Genomic DNA, 17,630 nt, shown 5'->3' with positions numbered 1-17,630 from the left:
ACCAGCTGTAATTGTGGCCATTCCAACAGCATCCATCCATTTTCTATACCCACTTTATCCGTGTAGGGTCGTGGGGGGTCTGGAGCCTGTCCCAGCTGACTACAGGCGAGGCGGGGTTCATCCTGGACTGGTTGCCTGTCAATCGCAGGGCCAACACACAAAGACAGACAACTACACACACACACACACACAACATGTTGGCATGATGAAAACTATACCTAATCGAATTTTGAGATAATTATTGTGCTAGTTGAACAGAGAAATGTTCGTAACAGGTAACATCTGACAAAAATCACCAAAATGATGTAAGAAGATCAACCATAAGAGTAAAAAGATGAAAAAGAACAATGAATAAATGAGAATGATTTGTTTTCATTTCCCCGCCCTCTCCCCTCCCATTTCTCATGTCTCACATTCAAATCAAATTCAAAGACTTCACCTCTTCACACTTATTGTCTTTTTTCATCATCTTTGTCTCATCAACTAGCTGGATAATCAACAAAGTGAGTAAGTGAACACACACATATTTTTTATTAAGATGTGTAGTTAGACAAATTTACATACATCTGTTAGGTTCTTTGATGATTATGTGACAGTTTCGCGCTCATTTTGACTCTTGTCTTTCATCTGTTGTTCATGTTTCTTTAAACCAGATTCCATCCATTTTTTGTATTGTGTTTCCATTATTTCTGTCAGTGAATCCTGTCTGGTCAACCCTTTGACCCTCCCCTCACTTTCAGCCCTGCCCTCGTTCACAAGTTCTCTTCTATTTTATTGTTTTTATGAAACTCTTAATTTTATTTTTTGCCTCTCACAGCATGTGACTGACTGAAGACTCTGTAATTTTGAATGAAAATATCTTGTTTCTGTGTTAGTGTACAAATCATAAATGCAATATAAAAGTATAGTACAAGATATGTGTCTAATAGGTTTAAAAAGCAGATTGATGAGCTTTTCTGAAATTGTAAAATGTTACAAGTAGAAAGAATATTCAGTATTAAGAATATTAAGAATTGTAAGTAAGATCAATCTCAGTAAGTTGAAAAACAAAAACTAAAAGATGATACAATAAGCAGTTTGATACATTATATAAAAATCTCCTGTCCAGCAAAAAGGTGTAAAGAAATTGCACGTGAGCTCCTGCCGGAATAGCTAAAGACATGACCATAATCACCAGTTAATGTGTTCTGTGTTAGATAGGATTTAAATAAACTGTGTGTAGTTGCCTTTGACTGAGAAAGGGTTACTTTATCCAGTACCAGTTAATTCCACAGTTGCATGCATAAGAGCAGTACTGATACTTGTAACTGTGACAGTAGCAGCAATAATTTAGTAAGAAACCGTGGCTTGCAGACAGTTGCTTGCTTGCTGCAGTTGCAAGTTTCCTGTCATTTCCTGTGTGGCACACAGAGTTATGATACACACAGAAACAACCACATCCTGTCCCCTGGGTGTATGTGTTACTGTGTGTCTTTGTATGTTAACTCTTCTCTTATCTTTTGAGTACCCTTTTCTGTAGTGATGAGAATGGATTGCATATACAGCTTACATACCAAAGGCTTGTTAAATTCTCCATTCTCCGTTTTTTACATTTACATGTAATTTTAGTATTTAGTATTCACTAGTAATATTAGGGCATTTTTCCACACATATGTGACAATATGGTCTTTCGGAAAAAGTGACTCATTTCAAAAGTGAACTTTATTTCTACACCTACCTGCAACCCACTTTAAAGTTCCCCTGCAGTCAAAACTGTTTTTTTGTTTGTTTGTTTGTTTTCTCCAGGTGAATGTTTGAGCTTTAAAGTGCAGAATGACGTATGTGCAGAGTCTGACATTAGAAACTTTTTTCCATAGTCACTGCTGAAAGGGTAAATTTTCTCGGTGGTCATTGAATATCTGATTTTAAGGAGACAGTGTGACACTGACAATGGACAATGGACATTACTGTGAAGCAGGAGACATCTTGTGTCCAGGAATTAAACTTGTGAAATGAAAAAAATACTTGCATACCAGTACGTTCTGGAATTTTTAATGAAGGACAAAGAACGTGTAGATTTCAATGCAATAATTCTTTTTGCTTTTTTGAATGCAATGACAATGTCATACACACAGTAGAGAATATTTACGTATGCCTTAATACATGTGTGGAGTGGCCTTTAACATCTTCCAAATTCTCCTGATAGTTTATTTATTTATTTGGTGGGCGGAGGTGATGAGGGTGTCTTCATACAATGTATAGACAAAAGTATCCAGACCCACCTCTTTATGGGGTTGTTTTTCAGGGGTTGGGCCCATCCCCTTACTTCTAGTTCAGGGAAATCTTAATGTTTCAACATACCAAGACATTTTGGACAATGCTATGCTTCCAACTTAGTGGGGAAGGCCCTGTTCTCTTCCAGAATGACTGTACCCCAGTGCACAAAGCAAGGGTGGGGTGAGTTTGGAATGAACTGAAATGGAGACTGTGAGCCAGACTTTATCATCCAACATCAGTGCCTGACCTCACTAATGCTCTGCATGAATGGGCAAAATTCCCACAGAAACATTTCAAAATCTAGTGGCAAGCCTTCCCAGAACAGTGGCAGCTGTTATAGATGCAAAGCTGTCAAAGTATTTGAATGTAATGTCATTAAAGTCCCTGTTGGTGTAATGGTCAAGTGCTCTAATAGCTTTGTCTTTATAGTGTTGCTTTGGTCATTACTTATAGACTCAAAAGTCACATGTCATGGTCATATGCAGTGAAATGGATTGTTTTGAGCAATAAAAATCAGAAAAAGAGTAAAAATAGGGGGGAAAATATATGCAAGTATCAAAATGCTAAAATGGAAATTGCACCCTTAAGAGGGTGGGATGAGTAATGGAAGCAAAATGTGCTTAAGCCAATGCTAGAAAGTCAAACTATGAAATAAAAATGTGTACATGCTTGAGTGTAGATATGCATCATATCATCAGTATCAGTATTTTGTGCTTGTGTGACCATGCAGTTTATCAGTCTAAATGGAGGAATTATGCTATAAATTTCCCCCAATAGATCAATAAAGTATTTCTGATCTGATTCTGATTCACATGATTCAGTCGAGGGGACTGTCATCTAAGTGTGTAGGTTAGTGTATAGTATCTTGAAGACAGTGTTCTCTGTAGATCATTTGTAGTTTAGCTGAAAAACTGTTATGGGCCCAGGGTGTCCTTATATATTAAAATAATTAACAGGCTCAAAGTTAACATGATGTAATGCAGATGAACTTTCCATCTGCTGAGTAGATTATTGTGGTTATATGAAACAAGTTACAGCAAGGGAGTCTGGCACATCCTGAAGCAGATTATGAACTGTAAAGCTAATTATGCCATGTGGGATAATGATCTCTCCTAACAAACCAAACAAATCTTGATCTATCATTCTTGATAGTGGATCAGAGGGTCAGGAATGGGCTAAACTGGCAGAACTGTGGGAAAGCAGCAAGCATTAACCTTGTTTCTGAAACAACTATCCAGTGGTTTGCTGATAGTATGTGGTTTTAACTGTTATTTTTAACTGGTCTCCAAGCGTAGATAAAATTCCAGCCTGTTTCAAATCTGCTATAGCTGTTCCTCAATCAGGTTGTTGTGTTTCTTGTCACCAACTATCTGTCCAGAGTGATGCTTGGTCTGTGGGTGGACCTCAGAAAGAACAGAAAGTGCTCACCAAACCTATCAACATTAAGGGTACTGAGGTTGACATTGTGGACTGCAACAAGTATCTAGGGGTCCACATAGACAATAAACTGGACTGGACAGCCAACACCAATCTCCAGTGTCATCTTCTACACTGTGGTGCGCTGGGGCAGCAGGGTGAAGACAGCTGATGCCAACAGGCTCGATAAGCTCATCAGGAGAGCTGGCTCTGTCCTGAGAGTGGAACTGCAGTCTCTGGCAGAGGTGTCTGAGCAGAGGATGCTGAGGAAACTGCTCAACATCCTAAACAACAAGTCACACCCCCTGCATGCCACACTGGAATCCTACTGCAGTACCTTCAGTCGTAGACTGAGACCACCAAGGTGCTCCACAGAACACCACAGGAAGTCCTTCCTCCCTGTGGCTATCAAACTCTTCAGCTCATCCTCTTTCTCCACATAGGACAAAAACAATTTGTCCTGCACTACTATCAACACTTTAAGATTGTATCCGCACATTATCCGCTGCTATTCCGCGAATTATTTTTTTACTACTTTACTTTGGAAAACTACTTGTATATAAATGTAATTTATATGTATACATGTGTTATACTAAGTGTGTCTTTATAGCATGTATTCTAACTGATGTTTCTATTTTCTCTTTTTTCACTGACCAGTTACCATGAGGTCCAAGGCTGTCCTAGTACTGACTTTACTCTTGGTAATTCTCCAGTTTCCTGCATCTTCTTCTGATAATCGAACACATCTTTCAAACACCACAACAATATCTACTCAAGCTCCAGATAGTGAAGCAGACGCTGCAAATGGCTGGAACAAGACGGAAGCTGAGGAAAATAATGGCACCAAGGAGAATGACACAAGTCCTAATTCACCATCATCATTTTGGTCATCAACCACACTGACACCACTTGTCAGGTTCCAAACAACTGATCGGCTTGGCCAATTTTCCTCTTCAGTGCCAACCGAAAGCACAACCCCTCCCCTCCCTCCCCCATCCAAATCCACAAATACAAAGTTAATTATCTTTTTAATTCTGTTGGCCATTGTGGTGTTGATGCTATTTTTGGGATGCATCCATGACATGAAGAACCGGGAGTCAGGTCAAGGCAGCTCTGTCCAGAGGCTCCTACAGGGTGTGAGGAACAGGCTGGGGGCTGCAGTCGGTAACCTGGAAGATAGGTTGGGCATTTCCCTCCGGCCAGGGGGGAAAAGAGGAGAGGAGGATGATGAAGAAGATGAAGGACAGGAAGAGGAAGAAGAACAGAGAATTGGAGGCAGCTGTGGATCAAGGAATGAAGAAAATGGACACCACAGGGAGGAATACAGTGATTGTTCACATGACTCCTCCAGCACGGAGAGTGATAACCTGGAGGAAAGGGCGTTGAATAGGCAGATGGAAGAGGAGGGGAGGCAGAGTGGGAACAAGGACGGGGATGAAACAAGTAGTGCGAGCGAGGGAGGCCAAAGTGCAGAGGAAGGAGAGAGCAGTGGGGATGAAAAAAGAGACCCAGAGGAAATAGAGCTGGTCAAATCTGTGCATGAGTATGATGAAAAGTCTGATTTATGTGATGTCACTGTCTTCTAGTGATAGAAACCAAGAAGGAAGAAAATATGCCAGAATCATAAATTGATTGAGGATCAGATTTAGAATGAGAATGATCATGTTGTGATCATTTCAAATACATGATTTCACTGAATGTTAAACTGAATGTTAAAGGTGTTGAATATTTCGTCGTCTTCTTCATGTATTGGAAAAGAAGGAAGAACATATAACAGCAACAGACAGTTTTTAAGTTTCATTTTGTCAATTAGAACATGTTGTCAACCAGTGCTTCTTTACACCTTCTAAAATGCTGTCAATATGTGTTTGATCTTTTGATGTTTTAATTAAAGATTACATGTTTTTAATAAAGTGTTTGGCATCTGCTTTATTGCTTTAGTTTTAGTCTTTTGCTTAAACCTAAGTCATTTGATTCTTGTTAAAACTCTTAGTCAATATGCATTCTTCAGTTGAATTTTTGTAATGTTGTGTCCATATTTTAGATTAATTATCCCATTAACATATTGTTATCCCATTTGCGACAAAAGCCTTCTACATCAGTGATAGTCAATAAACAAAAGAAATAAATGTGTAAATTTCTGCATTATTAATACAACACAGTCACAACACATGTTTTAGCGAATCACAAAATCATAGTGACAGATACTTAAAAGATCAAAAAAAGAATCCCACTGTCCACCACTTGACTGTCCCTCACTTGTATTCACAGTAACAACAATCTGATCCATAAAAGTTCATGTAGACAGAGTATGAACAACTCTGCAGTGCAGCATCATTTGTGTATGTCTTGGCTTCTTGTGGTTTGGCACAATAAATGACTCCCTACAGATCAATGCAAACCACCATAAGCCTGTCACATGCATTGCCCTCTATTTTTGTCAGTCTTGCCAGTGGTCCCTCATGTGGCTTAGTCAGAATATTCCACCATATGAAAATCACCTGCTAAAATATTTTGGGATTTGGGACAGTGTAGAGCCTGTCACTGAAAATACTGAGGTGACTGAGGTTGTTTTTTTATTGTTTGTTTGTTTTTTTTATGTAAAAATGTCCACAGTATAATGTCCCATGTGTCCCTGTATGAAAATACAGCTTTAAGTTCAGATTTTGACATAATACAAAGGTCCATAGGAGACCCTCTGTCCCAGGTTCATGTTCTTGTTCAGCTGGTAATGCTTATTCACCAGACAGGACATCATCAACTGCCGTGACAGTCCATATAAGAACAGACATCCATCCATCTGATTTCTATACCACTTTTCCATCACACTGGAGCGAGAGACGGGGTACACCCTGGACTGGTCGCCAGTCAATCACAGGGCTGACACACAAAGACAGACAACCACACACTCACAATTAACCTAAAGTCAGGCATCCATCCATCCATTTTCTATACCGCTTATCCGTCAGGGTCGCGGGGGGGCTGGAGCCTATCCCAGCTGACTACGGGCGAGAGGCGGGGTTCACCCTGGACTGGTCGCCAGTCAATCGCAGGGCCGACACACAAAGACAGACAACCACACACTCTCACAGTCACACCTAGGGGCAATGTAGAGTAGCCAATTAACCTAATGTGCATGTTTTTGGTATTGTGAGAGGAAGACGGAGTACCCAGAGAAAACCCATGTGAACTCCACATAGAAGGGCCCAGACCGGGATTCAAACCTGGAACCCTCTGGCTATGAGGCGACACTGTTTTGTTTAGTTAATTGTTTCGTTAATCATCCTGAATCAGTGGTAAGTTCTATGCTGGTTCACACAAAGGATCCCATCCAAATTGTTCTATAAATTTCTAAAATCACATGAATTTTAAAGAAACCTGCTGTCTTTCATAGTTTTTGCAATATTCAATCTATCATCTACCAATGGATCACCGTCAGGTGGAGGGAGTAAAGAACAGCAATCATATTTCCACATACAAACAACCTGTACTCTGATTTATGATACTTCTCTGGTGTGCAGCAGTTACTGTTTGACAGTATGCTGACTGACTGTCTGCTCCACTGTGAGGGTTATATCAATTGTTTATGGACTCATGGATTCATGGATGACTGGAGACAAACTGAAGGTAGAACTGGGTTATAACTGATATCACTGGAATGCAGTTTCAGTGAAGGTTAATCACTAAACAGGAGGCATTTAAAAGAGTGTCTGCTGATATGGAGTTTTATAAATCATTAGTTTGACATTTATCATTTATTACTGCCTCAGCTGAGGAGGTGAGATTGTATTGTAGGTCATAAATCTTAAGGAATGCATGTTTTTCTCTGAGGATGCTTTGCTGTGTTTCTTCAGGGTGAGCACAACACACACTAAGAGATCTAACTTCTGAACCAGAGCTGTGGGTTACTTCCTTTGTAATGACACAAGTTACTCTTCAGACTACAGCTGGACTTCAACAGCCAAGGTCCCAAAGGAAGATATGACATTGTTCTGTTTTTACACATTTTATTTTTATGGAAAAGAAGCTTACTGCCACAACCAAAAGCAGAAAGTTAATTTAACACTTTATCATGTTGTCACGATTGGCGGGCGTCGTCGACGCAGAAAATAGCTGAACCCCGATGCAGAGTCAAAAAGAGCAGGCAGGCAGATCCAAGCAAAAGTCTTTAATTGAACTAAACTAAACACAAAAGCACACTTACTGTGGAAAAACTAGGCATGGCATGGCAAGGCAAAAACAACAAAACGTTCCTGGCATGGCATGAGGAAAAAACACAGACGCTCTGACAACAGTGACTGGGAAGACAAGGACTAAATAGACAAGACAACGAGACACAGGTGACACACATCAGGAGGGGAAAAAGCAATCAAGAAAACTAAAAGCAAAGCTACATGAAAACAGGGCACACAGGGGAAGAGACACTTTCAAAATAAAACAGGACATGACAAAAACCTTGAACATAATACATGGAAACAAGACAAACATGGAACATGGCACATGGACAGAAATCAAAAGACAAAGCATAACCAAAAAACACCAGGCATGACAGAACCCCCCCCTTAAGGGACAGATCCCAGATGTCCCTAAACCAAGAAAAACAAAGTCAGTGCTTCAGCCCCGGTGTAGGGCATTGGCCCGACCGGAATCTCGGGCGGGCGGCCCCAGTTCGACACCCAGGTGGGGTGTGACGTGTCAGGGGGTCTGCCCAAATGCTGGGCCAGGACCCAACATGAGGCCTCAGGCGGTCTGCCTGAGTGCTGGGTCAGAACCAAAGGCTGATCCATGAGCCGCCTCTGTGGCGACCTGACGAGGCGTGAAGACCTGAGGAGACGTGGAGACTTGGCGACCTGATGTGGAGACCTGACGAGACGTGGAGATTTGGCGGCAAGACGTGGTGACCTGACGAGACATGGAGACTTGGCGAGACGTGGTGACCTGACGAGGTGTCGAGACTTGGCGACCTGACGTGGTGACCTGACGAGACGTGGAGACTTGGCGGCAAGACGTGGTGACCTGACGAGACGTGGAGACTTGGCGGCAAGACGTGGTGACCTGACAAGACGTGGAGACCTGACGAGACGTGGAGACTTGGTGACCTGACGTGGAGACCTGACGAGACGTGTAGACTTGGTGACCTGACGTGGAGACTTGGCGGCATGACGTGGAGACCTGACGAGACGTGGAAACTTGGCGAGACGTGGAGACCTGGGGACCTGACGAGGAGACCGGGTGAGACGAGGCGTGAAGGCAGACAGACCCAGCCCTGGAACAGTGGGCCGCGGTCCATCAGCTGAAGCATGGGGCCCTGGCGTAGCTTGGGGTGCTGGTGGACCCAGACCTGGAACAGTGGGCTGCGGTCCATCAGCTGAAGCATAGAGCCCTGGCGTAGCTTGGGGTGCTGGTGAACCCAGTCCTGGAACAGTGGGCTGCGGTCCATCAGCTGAAGCTTGGAGTCCTGAGACGGCGGGTGGCCTGGTCCGTGGGGCCAGGACAGGAACAAAGACCTCCGCGGCGGCAGGCGGCCTGGTCCGCGGAGCAGGTACAGGAACGGAGACCTCCGCGGCGGCAGGCGGCCTGGTCCGCGGAGCAGGGACAGGGAGTTTGACCTCCGCGGCGGCAGGCGGCCTGGTTTGCGGAGCAGGGACAGGAACGAAGACCTCCGCGGGGGCAGGCAGCCTGGTTCGCGGAGCAGGGACAGGAACTGTGACCTCCGCGGCGGCAGGCGGCCTGGTTCGCGGAGCAGGGACAGGAACGAAGACCTCCGCGGCGGCAGGCGGCCTGGTTCGCGGAGCCGGGACAGGAACTGTGACCTCCGCGGCGGCAAGCGGCCTGGTCCGCGGAGCAGGAACAGGTACAGGAATGGAGACCTCCGCGGCGGCAGGCGGCCTGGTCCGCGGAGCAGGAACAGGGACAGGAACTGTGACCTCCGTGACGGCAGGCGGCTCAGTCTGCGGAGTCTGCACCGGCTGTGGGAAGCCTGTCGCTGGGTGCAGACCTCCCCTGGACCTCAAGCGATACATATGCACCTTCCAGAGGTGGCCCAGACTGGGAGGGGGCCTGATTGCCAGTCTGGTGCCCCAAAACAGTGACTCTGCGGGGTTCATTGTGGTCAGAGCGTTCTGTCACGATTCGTCGGCGTCGTCGACGCAGAAATTAGCTGAACCCCGATGCAGAGTCAAATAGGCTGGCAGGCAAGGTGGAGATCCAAAAACAAATGTCTTTTAATTAAGTAGAACAAAAACCAACAAAAGGCTCACTCTTACCGTGGCAGAAAATCTACAAAAATACAAGGTATGGCATGGCATGGCAAAAAGATCCTGACATGACGTGGGGGGAAAAAACACAGACGCTCAGACAACAGTGACTGGGAAGACAAGGACTAAATAGACAAGACAACGAGACACAGGTGACACACATCAGGAGGGGAAAAAGCAATCAAGAAAACTAAAAGCAAAGCTACATGAAAACAGGGCACACAGGGGAAGAGACACTTTCAAAATAAAACAGGACATGACAAAAACCTTGAACATAATACATGGAAACAAGACAAACATGGAACATGGCACATGGACAGAAATCAAAAGACAAAGCATAACCAAAAAACACCAGGCATGACACATGTAATCTTTTCAAGGACACACAATGGAAAACAACACTTCATTAAGACACAGCAAAGTTTGTTCAAATTGCTCTTTAAACAGAAAAAGATCCATCCCAAGGCTCCAGATGTTTGGTTTGTTAACAGCTGAAAGGGTCCTTGGAGCAGATGAAGCGATAAGCGGAGCCACACTGGGTGTTACCCCATCCATCTAAAATGTGATTAAAAAAGGAGAAACAATATTAACTCTAATTCGTGTTGTGAATTAAATGATACACCACAGTGTTCACTGCAACAGGAGCTATTTGTCTCTTGCCACAGGAAAGTCAATCAATCAGTACGTAGAAATCAAAAAAATGTGTGACATTTTCCCTGAAGTACAAGTCAATGTTATGTTCACACTGATCAGGACTTTGTCCACGATCAAGACGTGTGAAAAGAGACATCAACTCTCTGAGACCAAAACAGAAAACCGGGTGTAACTTTCACCACTTCAGAAAGTGTGGTTACATACGTTAGTCTTATTTGGACTTTGCATTAAGCTGATGCAGCTATCCAGAGCAAACAGGTGGACTTACTGGTGGTGCGTAGGTAGACGCAGGGGTAGCTGCTGGATGAGGATTGCGAGTACCAGTTGGTGTAATAGAAACCTTCACGGTCAATCCACATCCAACGGCCCTGAGAGACAAAGAACACAAGTGTAAGGAAGTGCTGCTCTCATATCCATCTTGTCTGAGTCTAGAGCCCTCTGGACCAGGTCCTGGGCTTCACCGGGGCTGACTGAGATCTTATTTCTTCATGAATTCTGACCTGCAGGTTGAATCCTCCCAGCCATGCGATGCTCTGACCGGCTGTCTTTGTTATTTGCTGGAGGAAGCTGTACTCTCTGGGGTTGGTAACTGAGGCAAGATTGGCACCCATGCTGTTGCAGTGCTCCTGTTGGACAGAGGGAGCACCAAGGGATCGTGTTGTTTCATGTTGTTCATGTTGTTGTTTCATTTCATGCCTTTATTTTCTTCCTCCTAATGGAAATGTTTGTAGTTTCTATGTGAACATAAAGCTCATCTTTTCATGGACTGATGCTGACAGACTGACTGATCTAAGAACGGATATGGATACCATGCAGATGCTTCCAAGTGGAAGAGCCATTCAGCATGATGGTAATTTCTAAAGTAGCAGTCATGGCGTCTGTCTCTTTGTCCCTTTTGAGTTTTGAAAGGAATCAGCAAAAGGGATCATATCTCCCCCATCTTTGGCTTCTCTTCACTCACTAAACTAAACTTTAAAATTCTACTACTTACATATAAGGCCCTAAATGGACTAGCCCCACCATACCTGCAGGATCTAACGGTCCCATATATTCCCAATAGAACACTCAGATCACAGAGTGCAGGTTTACTTGCAGTTCCCAGAATTCATAAAAGTAAAATGGGAGGACGAGCCTTTAGCTATCAGGCACCCTTGCTGTGGAACCAGTTGCCAATCTGGGTTCAACAGGCAGACACCACCTCCACCTTTAAGACCAGACTTAAAACCTTTCTGTTTAGTAAAGCGTATAGTTAGCCTCAAACAAAGTGTGTAGTGCTTCTAAGTATAGTTACAGTCACTTCTTGATACAGCCACAGGTAGAACAGGGCTGACGAGCTCTTAGTCTTTAATCTTTATCATAGCTACACTGCCATATGCCTATGCTGCCGGGGGACACAAACCACCTCCTCAACATCTCCACCGTCTCTACACTCCTACCTCCTCTCCTCTTCTTCCTCCCCCCTCCTCTCCTCTCATCAGGTCAACATATGATTCATTATTTTATGTCACTAACTGTGTGTCCAGTTTTCATCATAGTTTTGTGTCTCTCCCTCCCTTTCTTTCTCTCTCTGTATCTTTCTGCAGGTATCTCTCCATCCAGATCTACATGTTGAACTGCATCCAGCCCTCTGACAAACCCAGTGTCTACTGTCAACATCTGCCCATGTCGTTCTTCTATGTAGTGCTATTAGAACTAACTTGAACAACATATCAGCTAAAAAACAAATACATACAATATATACCACTTAAAAATTACAATTATAACAACCTGTCATGTCTGTCCTTTGTAATGTATGATGTTTATTGCATGTATGTTTCTTTCTCTCTCTCTCTCTCTCTCATCCTCTCTGTCCTGTCCACCTCTTCTTCCCCCCCTTCACCCAGCCGACTATCAGCAGGATGGTTCTCCCTTGTGATCAGGGTCCTGCTCAAGGTTTCTTCCTGTTAAAAGAGAGTTTTTCTTGCCACTGTCTGCTTGCTCAGGGGTTCACCCTCTGGGTTTCTGTAAAGCACCTAGACACAATTTTGATTGTAAAAGGTGCTATATGAATAAAAATTGAAATGAATTTAAATTGAATTGAATTACCCTTTACTTGTCTTCCAAATGTCCCCAGACATTTCTACTTCCATTCCTGATCTTGTCTCTCCCATCTGCCCTGCGATCACCTTGTTCCCCTCCCCTGAGCTTCTGTCTCCATCTCTACATCTGGACTTTATTACCCTCATCAGTAACTCATACCAGCACAGATCCTTTGTTCCTTTGCTGTTAGTTCCTCCATGTTGCTTGCCCGACAAGTTTGTTTTTGTACCTCTGTTAGCTGCATGTTTTTCTCGACTTGAAACTACCTGCCCGTTAACTGTTTGCCTACCTGTACCTGCCAGCAAGCCTTGAGTGTAATAAATGACTTAAATCACCATGCTGCCTTCCTCTGTCTGCATTTGAATCCAACCCTGCTTTTCCTGAGCATAACAGAAACCTAACTGAATGACTAACAAGTAACACTAACAATAAGATAACAATAAGACTGTCAGATGAGGGGAAAAGCTACAACCTTGACCTCATTGTTCACAGTGTGCATGAGCTCAGTGGAACTGACTGTTGCAGAACACAGTAACATTACAGAAGTACTAAAGTCGCAGTACCTCAGCACTGTACCAGGACAAAGGAGAATTGACGAACATAAAGCAGCGAGAGCCATGGCTGAACCAGCCGTCTGGGCAGAAGTTAAAACGAGCTATAAACAGAAAAAAGAAAGAGAACAATAACTTTTCTTGAACAGAACATTTTGACTGAAATACACCGATCCTGTCCAGTCTCACATTTTCCAGCCTCCCATAGTCGAAACAGCTGTTACAATGAGACCAGCATGTCATTCATCTGATGTACTCTGGAGAACAGTTAGCATTCAGTAAAATCTAGGCAGGTTGTACTAGTATGCAAATATACTGTAATAGTCCTTTAAGGATATCATGCTTACACTTGACAGTCTACATGACATGTTTGATATTTGAGAGATTTTTATCTTGTCATTTTCTCTTTCAGTGTTATTGCTTTTGCCACAGTAGCCTCCCTCATGAAGGAACAAAGGAATACAGGAAAGCAGACAGTGATGTGGTTCCTACTTTTAGGTGCTGTTGCCACCTCAGATACATGTGCTGCAAAACCACAAAGACAGTCAGCACAATGGATGATTTGGTTACATCAGCTGAAGTCTTGTCAGTGTGTGCAAACTGTTGTTTAAAAATCCCTTTCATCGAATCGATCCTGTCTCTATGACACAACAACATGTGGAACGGTGAAGGAGGACTTGATAAACTCTAACTGAGAACTCAACATTTGTATTTCAGTGTGTTGACTATTTTGTTAAGATGATGTGTGTCCTTTTTGATTACCGTTTCTGGGAACAGGGACAGAATCTTCTGGCTCAAATACTTCTTCATCTTTCGGTGTCATCTTTTCCTCCGCCTCTGAAACATAAATTACTTCATCAGACCTCTTTTCAGTTGAGACTGTTTGATTTTTCAGTCCCATCTACAAAAAGTCAATAGTGTTTGACTGACATCATATTAAGATCAAACTGACCAGCAGCTAATACCAGCCTAAGAGTCTACAGCCATGCTGCATCTCTGTGAAGCTGTGCTGAGTGGTGCTTTGAGCTAAATGCAGTTGTCAGTAAATTTAGCAGTTATGTTCCATGTTCACCTGTTTAGTTTGAGTTTAGTGTTGCGAATTGGCATAAATGAAGCTATTTCATACACAGTAAAACCTTTACTTTGATTTTTTTTTTTTTTTTTACAGCATGACAGAACCTGAAGGAAAAGACCCCAAATGTGGGTCTTTCTCAGCAAACACAGACCAGCAGCACCAGCTTTAACTGCCACAACTCATCTGCTGTTATACATATTATGGAGCACACTGTTAGTTTGTTTGTTCTTCAAAGGTAACCCCACAAGCTGCTGAAACTGCTGTTTGTCAACATGAGATCAAATCCAGCACAAATATCTTGTTCTCTGAGAATTTATCTTGAATTGTTCTGAATGACCAGTCAGAACAATTCAGTTCAACGAACAAGATGATCAATTCAGTGAGCGTTTCCAGTCAAAAACTGGCTTCTCTTCTTTGATGTATTGAATGCTCTCTCCACACAGACTGAGGTCCAACACACTTTAAAGAAGACACTAACCTGGTGCAGCAGCCCCCTGTTCTTTTGGAGCCTCCACTGCTACTTCTGTGGATGAATCACATTAATGTTGGTGTCAGACACATGTAGGCCTAACTGCCTAACTGCCTCTATGTATTAAAGCAAAGATGTTCAATACTCACTTGGGGCCTTTTCTTCAACTTCAGCTGGAGCTGCAGAGAAAATATAACCTTGTCAATAACAGCAGTACGCGTTCACTGTGCGTGTGTATTCACACATACTACATGTACTATTGCACACAGCTGGACAAACAGCACAGTGTATAGTCACCACACTATGTTAGAGGCTTGTTGATTGACTTATGAGCACACAAGTGATAGTGTGTGTGTGTTCTGTCTCAATGGTGTGTGTTGAATCGGACCTGAAAATGCAACAGAGAGAAGAATAGACAGGACCAGCACAGTCTTCATGGTGATGATCAGCAGATTGTTCTATGTGGACAAAGACAACCTGTCAATAAATCTGCATAGAGAGGACAGAAGCATGAACTCCACTGAATGAAATCAAACACAGCAGTTGTCTTACCTGTCAGGTAAATGCAGAGTGTTCAGGTATCAGCGGATGATGCAGTGATGATAGGAGGTTACCCTGCTCGTTATATACACACCTGAATCACACTGGGTCACGCTGATGTGGGTGTGTGGAGGGCTACGTGTTGTGTTTATCTATGACTCAGCCCTGTACGGGAAGGTGATTGCAGCATGCACATAAAGCTTTGAACCTGAAATCTGACCTGTTTCTTGACAGCAAATAAAGTTTAAGTCATAAACTGACACTGGGCTGCACGTGCACTTACAGTCTGTCAGTTGTGTGTAGAGGTCATGTGAATAGTGGTGATACACTATACAGAGTCTTCACTAAAGTAAAGTAAACAGCACCAAAAAGCAAAAGTGTAAAAAATATTCATTCTCTTTTTGCTCTGATTTGATCTCCACCAAGTGCTGATAAAAATGGCTCTTTTCCCCAGCTGCTGCATTGGTTCTGATGGACCTGGGCCCATCCGCTTGTACCACAGGACCATCCCAAATGAGCGGGGAAACATTTATTTTCTTCACTCTAATTTTCTTTTTTTTTTCGTGAATGCTTGATAAACAATAAAACCTAAACAATGTTTTCATTTCTAAGAAATAAAAGAAAATATTTATTAAGCTAGTGTCATGCGTGTTCATCAGCAGACTAAAATATATGTAGTATTACAGACTACAGCTAAATTAATTCATTATTATGGTACAACAGGTATAGGTTTATAAACAGCCGACCTTCAAAGATCAGTTTCCAGACTCATGTTAGTTTCCAGCTCTGCGTAATGCAGACGCAGTCACTCTCTGGAGCTGCAAATGAATTTCCTATGGAAACCAGAAAAATCAAATCCAACATTGCCAGCAGGAGGGGGTGTAGAAACTGTCTCCCCATTAAAAGACACTATGAGCATTTATGCACAGCAGCTCAACTCCACTGATTAGATGAAAAATCAATTAAGTTAATATAACATGATGTTAACAAAGCATCACATTAACATAACTTTAACATAACTGTCCTTCTCATAAATCTAAAAATATGCTGTACATTTCTGAAGTGTTGTGAATATTGTTCAAAAATGCATAATGAAAATCACAAGTGCAAAAATGATTATGTAATAATATGAATAAATTATTATGTTTTTTTGGTTAGAAAAGTCAGACAAAGTAAATAAGTGTGTGTGAGAGGAGGCCGTTCAAGAACAGTTTGTGCCCTTATTGAATGTCCCCGATCAGACAGTTTTCAGGATATAATGGAGTTCGACCAAATCTGGAAAAGATGCTGGAGAAAAGAAAAATGGTGAGTCATCACTAACATTCTCAATCTGATTCTGAAATGATTAAGCAGCTGTGTTCGTTAAAGAAGAAACAATGTCTTTGAGGTAGTATAGATGAGTGCTCTTCTCACTTCATATGGGATGCTGTCCAGATATCATGTTTTTGGTGTAACTTGCTTTTGCAATAAAACTTTATCTACATTGAGGTCTGAAAATGAATGTTTCATTTTTTTTTTCCATTTTTATTTATTCATTTATTTTCTTCTTGGCCAGGCAAAGATTTTTCATCTTCCACAGAAGCTAAAAGTTTAATTTTGTTGTTGGTTTCCTGTGGAGAGTTTCCTCTGTCCCGTCAAGTTCATCACTGCAGCTTTTAGTTATGCTCCTTAAATGTCCCGCAATGTTTGTTGCACCAACTACATGCATGGAAATGTTTAAAATGATTGAAAGCAGCATCTTTAGTCATTAAAATAAATTGTTAAAATTGTTAAATTATCAATACATCAGCACAACACACATTAAGTATAATCACTTGGAAAGCTCAACAGGCAGGTTACAGGGACCAACAGAGCTGCAATAAAATGAGTGGTTTCTAGTCTTTAAATCAGAGAAAATTATTTGCACTGTAAGGCTTTGTTGTTTTTTTCTACCAAACACCTATTTCATGTACACAGAATCACTTCGAGTGTTAATATGAAAACATTGATCAGTGCAGCTTTAATAACGTCAGGCCTTGTTAGTAGGATACATTCATTGCTGGTTTTGGTGTGGTGAGAAAAATTTAGAATAACATTAAGCTTGTCTCTTATGTACCGTACTTGACCAAATATACTTACTGCTCATGAAACTGGGTTTTTGTTTGGCTTCCTTGCATTGCAGACATTGGACTGATTGATTGTGTTCTGAGGATTCTTTCACTTGTTGAAAATACTGAACCCGCTCAAACAAAACAGGCTGTTAATGTGTAGCTTCAAATACCGAAAAGACACTCAGCACATATGATGATTGATCAGTTATTTAAATTACCTCTGCAGGATTCAAAGCACACTAT

General features: G+C 42.3%; 2 protein-coding genes across 4 annotated transcripts; one reads left to right on the top strand and one right to left on the bottom strand.

The window, feature by feature from the left end:
- The first annotated feature begins 390 nt into the window (after positions 1–390).
- On the top strand, positions 391–5,439 carry LOC124065095. Of its 2 annotated transcripts, none has more exons than XM_046400179.1 (2): positions 391–507; positions 4,330–5,439. In XM_046400179.1, the coding sequence occupies exons 1-2, from the start codon at positions 405–407 to the stop codon at positions 5,256–5,258; spliced, it is 1,032 nt and encodes a 343-aa protein (XP_046256135.1). In that variant the 5' UTR covers positions 391–404; the 3' UTR covers positions 5,259–5,439. The 2 variants fall into 2 exon arrangements, with proteins under 2 accessions (XP_046256135.1, XP_046256145.1); XM_046400189.1 differs by having other exon boundaries at positions 392–503.
- A 4,862-nt stretch (positions 5,440–10,301) lies between these two features.
- LOC124065084 (ladderlectin-like) lies at positions 10,302–15,484 on the bottom strand. 2 transcript variants are annotated; one of them, XM_046400158.1, is made up of 9 exons: positions 15,310–15,484; positions 15,146–15,215; positions 14,907–14,936; positions 14,767–14,811; positions 13,976–14,050; positions 13,226–13,317; positions 11,084–11,209; positions 10,852–10,951; positions 10,302–10,484 (listed from the first exon to the last, which is right to left on the bottom strand). In XM_046400158.1, the coding sequence occupies exons 2-9, from the start codon at positions 15,192–15,194 to the stop codon at positions 10,414–10,416; spliced, it is 588 nt and encodes a 195-aa protein (XP_046256114.1). In that variant the 5' UTR covers positions 15,195–15,215; positions 15,310–15,484; the 3' UTR covers positions 10,302–10,413. The 2 variants fall into 2 exon arrangements, with proteins under 2 accessions (XP_046256114.1, XP_046256122.1); XM_046400166.1 differs by lacking the exon at positions 13,976–14,050 and having other exon boundaries at positions 15,310–15,479.
- Between the last annotated feature and the right edge of the window lie 2,146 nt (positions 15,485–17,630).

The sequence above is a fragment of the Scatophagus argus genome, chromosome 2, assembly GCF_020382885.2.
Source record: "Scatophagus argus isolate fScaArg1 chromosome 2, fScaArg1.pri, whole genome shotgun sequence".
NCBI lineage: Eukaryota > Metazoa > Chordata > Actinopteri > Scatophagidae > Scatophagus > Scatophagus argus.
This window is presented reverse-complemented; position numbering and strand designations above follow the sequence as displayed.